At 38.8% G+C, this 9,177-nt stretch overlaps 1 protein-coding gene across 1 annotated transcript in view; it reads right to left on the reverse strand.

The window, feature by feature from the left end:
- The window catches only part of LOC104166458 (dynein heavy chain 5, axonemal-like), a gene marked incomplete at both ends in the record, with an annotated part of 46,746 nt that overhangs the window by 10,274 nt on the left and 27,295 nt on the right, over positions 1-9,177 (reverse strand). The window contains 3 exons of the mRNA XM_009706397.1: positions 2,164-2,405; positions 4,708-4,854; positions 6,488-6,641. Of these exons, the coding sequence (XP_009704699.1) occupies positions 2,164-2,405; positions 4,708-4,854; positions 6,488-6,641 (543 nt within the window). The remainder of the gene's footprint in view (positions 1-2,163; positions 2,406-4,707; positions 4,855-6,487; positions 6,642-9,177) is intronic.

Here is a 9,177-nt window from a genome sequence, read left to right on the forward strand (position 1 = left end):
GGGTTAGGGATCTTGAGTCTGCAGTGTCTCTGCAAAGACTCTGCTGATCTACTTATCTTCCCTGAAGGCACACAAGTCTTCTCATCCCTTCCCACAGCTCCTTCACCTGATAACTCCATGCCCAGGGCACATTTCCCCGGGGAGGGGGGGGGCGGTGTCCACTGTCTCCAGCCTCAGGAAGAGGCAGCAGGCACTGCCTGCCACTCAGAGCTTGGACAGCAGCATACTGTCTCTCTCTTGATTTCCATCTGTGCTGAAACCTGTAATACGCTAAGGACAGTTGTCCTAGGTAGTGCCACAGACCATGGCCCATGGCATGTCAACTTATTCTCCATTGCCAGACAAATCAGGGATTTATGGACAAGGAATTTGGTTATAGACAAGCAAGCCATATGAGACTTACAAGCATGAGAATCTTTATGGGTTAAAACAACAAGAAATCTGAGAATAATACACAGTAATCATTACAAAAGGCTTCCTCAACTACTAACATCTGAAAGTTAATACGAAGCCAAGTGTATTTTTATCTGGCTAGTTAAGCAACACTGTCTATATGAGCATTAGTTGTATTTTCCACAGGTATTCTATTTGATTTGGAAAATGAAGTGAGCGAATGAGACTGTGAAACATTCATTTTAAAAATTATTGTAAAAAACTTGTTAACGTGATATCATCTAGAAAGAAGGACAGTAAAATTCAATCTGTCAGCTCATAGTAACCTCTGAAGTTTTGTTCTTTTGAGTCTACAAACTGGGGGGTAAATATGTTATTAGGGCCTGGATGATGTTCTAATTTTATAAACAGGAAGACTAAATTATTCCTAGCTTAAAAATAAAGTTTAAAGCCCATACAAAGGAACATTAATTTGGCGTTATACAGAAGAAAGGTATAACAACTTGATTTTCATGAGAAGGTAATGAAGTAATTCTGTCTATAATCACTGGAATCAGCGTCTTAGCCAGAAGGAAGAAAGTTTTAATTTTTGATACTCATGAGACAGTCCATGTTTCATCAAAGCAAAATAACATCCAAATATATTCCCAATAAGACTGACTAAACAAGAAAAAAATAAAGAGAAGAGAAATGAGTATTTCTTTTAATTTAAATTTTTGGAAAGTATTAATTCTGAGGAGCCTACTTCACCAATAAATTTCTAAGGTAATATAGGGTTTAAGAATAAAAAAAAAATTATAAACCAACATTTTTTACTGCTATTGTCTCCAATGTCTTCTTAAAAGGGAAGAAAACTGGAATTAAATGCTGAAACTTTTGTTGAAAGATGTTACTACGGAACATTAGGTAGATTCTTGGGAACCCTTATATTTTATCCTTAGCAAGATACTTGCTACACAAAAAAAGAACTTAGTATGCTCAAGTCTCTAAATGTATCATTCACTGTATCATTACCAGCATTCAGTCAAAATAAGGATTTATTCTTTCCAGTTTTTGGAAGATGAAAGACAACATATACAAGAAAAAACTCACTTTATAAATCACTTTGAAATTTGAATATGTTATATGCTCTTCTATCCTCCAAACCACACCTATAACGTGTTCTGTTTTTTCTAAATTATTCATTCCATGCCAGACAGCAACCACTACTTGGTTCTTCAGACATTTTGCTTCTAGAAATGTTAACAGACAACTTACCCAGTTAAGAAAATCACTTTAAAAACTACATACTTTGATGATGCATTAATTTTATTTCTGTTTCTAAATCCCAACTGCAATTAACTTTAAAAAATACCAAGACAAGTTATATTTTCTTGAGGATTTCCAGATTCCTGAATCAGCCTGTTTACTCTTTTTTTCTTCCTTGGTCTGAAGCTGTACTAGGGGCTGCCAGGTAGTTGGTATTTTGACAACCATAAGTTGTTCTTCAATTGTATAAAATATGTTCAATTACAAATTCGTCTCAAAGTGAAATACCCATGTTTTTAAAGTATAATATGTTGACTGTGTTCCTGAAAAAATTGCATTATTCACTCTTTTATAAACTACCAGAAACATTGCCATATTAAATACTGACCTATAAGTTTATACAGTGTAAAAGCTATTTCATAGCAGAAGTCACAAAATTAGGTCCTAAAGTAACAACAACGAAGTGTTGAATAAGTAACCAGTAAAACTTTCAATATATAAACAATCACTTAACTATTGTACCTCGAGGATAGGGCTCCAGTTGAGAACTGATGAGCTCATGAATACCATCCCATTCCTTGAAACTGTAGCTGGAGAAGCATTATCAATATTATGAGGTTCAAAGACTATTTTGCAATTTGGTGCCATAGGTATCCGATCTCCATTTGCTAGTGTTAGAGTTCTATTATCATCCAGGACAGAATTAAGATTCTCAATCCAAATAGCATCAACTGGACCATCAAGAACTATCCAGATGTGGTCACCTATAATCCAAAATAACAGATAAAAATGCCTACAGACAAAGTTCTAGTTTCTTTCAAGGACCAGTTTTTTTCTCTATGCAAACAAATTTTGAACTAATTCTGAATTCACACACACACCTAGAATCTTTTAATATAATGAACATTTCCATCACTCAATTTCAATTAAGTACTTCATTTCATCACCTATTGATAATAATTATCCATTGCTCAGTATATAAAGTGTCATCAGCATAAGTTTGTAATGGTCTGAAACAGTTTTATGGATCCAGTCTTCAACACAGTAATAATGGTTTATTCCAACTTACATAAAACAATGTAAAGAAGATAGAAACTACAGATGTATTTAAAACCACCATTCATTTGTTTCCAAAGAGTTTGTGTAAATGTAGTGAACACTTGACAAAATCACTCTTTCAAATAGCATGCTTGATATACTGTAGAAAACAAAATTTTCCACTGAGTGAGAACGGTGAGCCATGCAAAGTCTCGTGACTGAAGGAGTGCGCTGCTGAGGAATGCAGAATACGATAAAGAACCACCAAAACAATAAGATATGGAGACTGATCTCCAAGCTGGTCTCAGACAGTTGGGGTCCAGAAACTTACAAAACTGTGTCCTTTAGATGAACTTAGCTCATTAGAATCTCATTATAATGCTAAAAACCACACCCCTAGGAGGAGATTTTAGATGCAAATTTAGGACTACTTTAGTGTAATGAAGTAACTAGGTAATGAGACATGCGCAGATGAATTTTTGTGATCATAGGTAACCAATCATTTGCTTTTGGGTAGTTTCTTCTTTGTTTCTATCTTGTATAAAAGCTGCCTTGCAATCTTCAAGGGTGTGCTAGGTTTTGTGGGACTACCACCTAGCACCCATCTCTGTACAGACATGGAATAAAATGCCTCTGCTCTGTGCATATATTGGCATATTGCACACCGGGTGAACGAATCCCACTTTTGGGACAACATGCTCACTTTCATAAGTAGAAGAGGTCCATTAGGGGAAGACTCTTGTTGTTCGTTCTCCTGCATGCAAACTTGATCCAGGTCCCTTTGAAGTTTTTCCAGCTCTTTCCATTTAGTAACAGAAATGCATCTTAAAGCCTGCCTCTGTTTCCTAGGGTCTGGGTCTGTCCTCCTCACCTCACTTGGGTACCGAGCAACAGACCCTAGCTGAAAAGGGTTCCCCGCTTCGCTTCTGGCTCCCTGTCCCTTAGAGAGTAGCCAGCCCTGCTATGCATTGCTAGATAGCCCTTTCATCAGAGATGGTCCCACTCTCATCCGACTTCAGAGTAAGTCCTTACTGTCTAGCCCTAGGTGGCTCGGTGCATTGCTAGATATGAATCAAGAAGGTCCCAGATGAGAAACTTTCTCACCTCTGAGGCAAATAGTTTTATATTTAGAGGCTTTTCATAGCTACAGTGCAGGCATCTCAGGCATGAGATGGTCTGGAGTTTGCTTCCTAAAGAGACATTACAGAAGTAATGTGAGTGTGCTAATTTATATTTCATGTTGAGGGGAAAAATAGAAAAATCAACAGTTCATGCTAAGCTACATTCTCAAGGGTGCTACATTTCTAGATTTGAAACAAAACCAACAAAATTAAATCCAAAAGTATCTTCTATTTTCAAAGTACCTGTGTCCTTAAAGACTAAGAATTTTTGTACGAAAATTGACAGTGCAACAAACGTTAGGATTTGCTCTTTTTTTTTTTTTTTCCTTTAGTCCTTAAGGCCTAGTGATAAGGTCACATTCTAATATTCAGACAAAACAAGGAAGAATCTATCCAGCATCAAACTATGAAGGCCTCTCTTTTAGTTAATATAGCAGTTTAAGAATATATGCCAGCATTATTTTAGGCAGAAATTGGTTGCCTAAATAGAATTATCTAGTGCCATTTGAGATGGACTATGGTATGTGGAGGGCTAGCAGGTATGACACAGAGGAGATTCACACCCTTCTAGTACAGCAGCTGGAGACCAGGTACAAATCCTAACGGCACCAAAATTTTTTATAGTATATCAGTGTTGGGGGAACTGAATCTTACCTTCCACTTCTCTTCCATACAAGGGCCTGTCATTTGAAAGACAGGGATCAGCAAATTCAGTGAAACAGTGATTGCTACACTACACAGTTTGAACACAAATTTTTCAGAATAGATACTATACAACACACAGAACCTCTTGCAGCAATATTCCAATGCATCCATGTAAGTAAAAAAAAAAAAAAGTCTACTAATGTGCTTTAGAGAGATGTCCTGCAGCTTAGTTTGTTTTGCAGGGAATAGTTTTTCATTATACCTTTCTTGGCTCTTAAAGTTTTTCTCCAGAGTGTTGAAAATATTCCATCTGTCCAATCATTTGTTGCCACATCGAGACGACCAAACATTTGCGGAGCAGTTATAGCTTTAGGATTCATTCTCATTTCACGATGTGGCTGTCCACAATCTATGAAGACAGATCATCGGTTAGTTTTGGTATTTCTTTTCAACACAAATTCAAAATAATTACACCCAAATGTAGGGTTTAATATGCATTCACCATCGTAAGAAGTTATGTATTTACTTGGAAAACTTATCTCTTGCTATACATCAATACTTATTAATTGGAGCCATCAAAATTGAAAGTAGAAAAAAATTCTGAAACTTTTGAAAGTACAATTCACATTTCATAGACTCGTCAGGAACAGAAGAGCAGCAAGATAAAATTTATTCAAGGTTTAGTTTAATATTTTGAAGGCTTATCAAACAATAGAGCTTTAAAGCCTTTGGTTTGGATGTACTTTTTTAAAAACCAGTGGCTAAATACCAGACAGATGCTCCACATGACTAATTGGGGTTTTTTTATTTTCCCCATTGTGCACTTGCATATATCTCAGAATAGGCAAAGTATATGATATTGGCATATCCCTGTGAAGTCTCTTCACCAGCTAAATTCTATCTAGCCAAATCATGATCATATAACATTTCTATTTTCCTCATTAACAACAGCTTAGAAACTCCTATGCCAGACATCTTTAGAAAACCCAATATTAAAACTTAAGAAGATGTTGAAAGAGCAAGCTAAAAAAGGCTTATTTTAAAATCTTAAGTATAATCAGAGTTCACAAACATGCAAGATAGAAGCCTGGCAAATCATGTAGTTTTACATTTCATGAGGTTATGCCAGAAGATCAGCTTGAAAAAAGTATTGTGGCAGTGTTATCTTGGTAGTAGTTCACATCTCAGTGCTACAGAAATATAAGAAGATAGTGTAATGCAACTATTTGTTCTTTTGCTTTTTTTCCTAAATGGAACAGCCATTTACGCTGCAATGTAGAGCTTACAGTGTTTCTTAAGCACACTAATGTACTGCATGCATGAGAGGCTGGTTGAACCTTTTTTTACAGAAACTATCCATTTCTGGAAAATTGTATAAGCAGCCTGCTGAAGCCTGTGAAATGGGGTAACACAAGCGCACCTCAAAAGAGAATTTTTTCTCCCCCAGCTATGAGTTTTTAGTTTAATAAGATCAAATAGAAGTTCTTCCACTAATATTTTTGTTTAGAAATACAGAGGAGAAATACACACACTCCTCAAGCCTCCAGCCAGGACACAAAATGAATACTCTTGAAGGCTGTCACTGCCTAAACCATGAACTATCTCCTAGCAAGTAACAGTAGTTATTTTATACTGTACATAAATACACTGTTTTGTGAACTGTGTTCAAAAAGGACTAAATACTTATGTTTAGGGGAAGGTTTCAGCATTATTTCAGCCAAACCTGGGAGATGCTTTAATCACTTGTCCAGGCTGTCTACCCAGACAGTACTCCTTTTTCTCAATGTTTCTATAATAAGAACTTCTGCTATAAGTATTATAATATGGTAAACAGGATATATATTAAGTGACTTTGAATGTCAGACATTTTTAAGCTTTTAAAAGATACTGCCACAATAATTAGTATCACAACACACAAACTGAATCTTCCAGTAATATATTCTCACAGTGAAGTAATTGAGGTTGTCTATGAAGAAACAATGTAGTTTAAAGCTTACAATATAACAGTTTAATAACAGTTTACAGTATAAATACTCACATACCTGTCATGGCTCTCATTAAAGTGTGAATGCAAACAGTTTTTCCTGCACCACTAGGTCCTAGTGTCATCAACCCATGCCTTACTCTCTGAGTTTCAAAAAGCTGTATAACTTTCAGTTTCCAAGGAGGATGACAAACAAGTCCAGCTTCCTCCACCTATAGACAGCAAAAGAAAAATCAAATTACTATTATTTTAGTGCACAAGAGGTTTTGCTGTTTTTTAAAAAAAAAAAAAGAAAAAAAGAAAAAAAAAATCTATCCTCAGCAGAAGACCACAGTCTTCATAAAGATTTTGTGTATATAAGAAACTGCTTGGAAAAAGAAGGGATATTCAGAAAAATAAAAGATAAACTTTTTTTTTTTTTTTAGTTTTTCTTAGAGTTAAAATATAATTTTAAGGAAAAGCCAACAATTTTAGAAACACTTTTGCTAGGAATGTCTTTCATAGCCACACAGCGTTTTCACTTGCCTTTCAGTACAGCTATCTTTTGATAATGATGATGACTTCTGTTCCTAAATGCTTAAAATAGCCAAAAGTTTTTCTGTAATACATTTTGTTAAATATTTCTCAGTGTACAGACAGACCTCTGAGTAGCTTCTTAATATCATGCTTCTAAGAAAAGACATGATGTTTTAGAATCAAATATCATATGCTTGTTTACTACTTTTTACTAGTTCCAAGCTTAAAAAAGTTTTCTTAACCCGGGTAACAGACAGCCCTACTAGACCTGATGGTCACCAATGGAAATGAGCTCACTGGTGATGTCAAGATTGGAAGCAGCCTGTGCTGCAGTGATCACACACTGGTGGAGTTCACAGTCCTGAGGGATAAGGGTCATGTGAGGAGTAAAGTCAGGACCCTGACTTTCAGGAAAGCAAACTTCCAGCTCTTCAAGGAGTTAGTCAATAACATCCCCGGGAAACTGCCCTCAGGGACAAGGGAGCAGAGCAGAGCTGGCAGACCTTTAAGGACGCTTTCCATAGAGCACAAGAGCTCTCGATCCCCAGGTGTAAGAAATCAGGCAAAGAAAGGAAAAGACTAGCATGGCTGAGTCATGACCTGCTGGTCAAACTAAAGGGCAAGAAGGAAATGCATAGGCAGTGGAAGCAGGGACTGGTTATCCTGGGAAGAGTATAGGGACACTGCCCGGTTGTGTAGGGATGGGGTCAGGAAGGCCAAGGCTCAGCTGGCACTGAATTTGGCAAGGGAGGCAAAGAATAGTAAGAAGTGCTTCTTTAGGTACGTTAACCAGAAAAGAAAGGTTAAAGAAAGCATACCCCCTCTGATAAGCAAAACTAGGAAGCAGGTAATAACAAATGAGGAGGAAGGTAAGGTACTTAACAACTTTTTTGCCTCAGTCTCCACTGGCAACCTCACGCCTCATGCCTCCCAGGTCAATGGACCACATGGCGGGGACCGGGGGGTGCGGGGGGCAAAGTCTCTCCCACTGTAAGTGAAGATCAGGTTTGAGACCACCTGAAGAACCTGAACATACACAAGTCTATGGGACCAAATGAGATGCACCGAGTCCTAAGGGAATTGGCTGATGCAGTTGCTAAGCCACTCACCATGATATGTGAAAAGTCATGGCAGTCAGGTGAAGTCCCTGGTGACTGGAAAAAGAGAAACATTGCACTCATTTTTAAAAAGGGTAGAAAAGAGGATCCTGGGAACTACCAAGCTGTCAGCCTCACCTCTGTGCTGGGGAAGATCATGGAACAGATTCTCCTAGAAGCTATGCTAAGGCACATGGCGGACAGGGAGGTGATTTGAGACAGTCAGCACAGCTTCACCAAGGGCAAGTCCTGTCTGACCAACCTAGTGGCCTTCTATGATGGAGTGACTGCATCAGTGGACAAGGGAAGAGCCACGGATGTTATCTATCTGGACTTCTGCAAGCCCTTTGACAGTCCCCCACAACATCCTTCTCTCTAAATTGAAGAGATACGGATTTGACGGGTGGACTGTTTGCTGGATAACAAATTGGTTATCTGGTTGCATCCAGAGGGTAGTCAATGGTTCAATGGCTCGACGTCCAGATGGAGATCAGTGACAAGTGGTGTCCCTCAGGGGCCCATACTGGCACCAGTGCTGTTTCATATCTTCCTTAATGACACAGACAGCGGGATCAAGTGCACCCTCAGCAAGTCTCCAAATGATACCAAGCTGAATGGTTCAGCTGACACGCGTGAGGGACGGGATGCCATCCAGAGGGACCTGGACAAGCTTGAGAAGTGGGCCTGTATAAACTTCAGGAGCTTCAACAAGGTCAAGTGCAAGGTCCTGCACCTGAGTCGGGGCAACCCCAGGTATCAATACAGGCTGGGGGATGATATGATTGAGAACAGGTCCATGGAGAAGGACTTGGGGGTACTGGTAGATGAAAAGCTGGACATGACCCAGCAGTGTGCAACTTGCAGCCCAGAAAGCCAACAGTATCCTGGGTTGCATCAGAAGAAGCACAGCCATCAGGTCAAGGGAGGTGATTCTGCCCCTCTCCTCCGCTCTGGTGAAACCCTATCTGGAGTACTGCGTTCAGTTCTAGGGACCCCAACACGAGAAGACATGGACCTGTTGGAGCAGGTCCAGAGGAAGGCCACGAAGATGATCAGAGGGCTGGAGCACCTATCCTATGAGGACAGGCTGAGAGAGTTGGGGTTGTTCAGCCTGGAGAAGAGAAGGCTTCAGGGA

The sequence above is a fragment of the Cariama cristata genome, unplaced genomic scaffold, assembly GCF_000690535.1.
Source record: "Cariama cristata isolate BGI_N322 unplaced genomic scaffold, ASM69053v1 scaffold1958, whole genome shotgun sequence".
In the NCBI taxonomy this organism is placed as follows: Eukaryota; Metazoa; Chordata; class Aves; order Cariamiformes; family Cariamidae; genus Cariama; species Cariama cristata.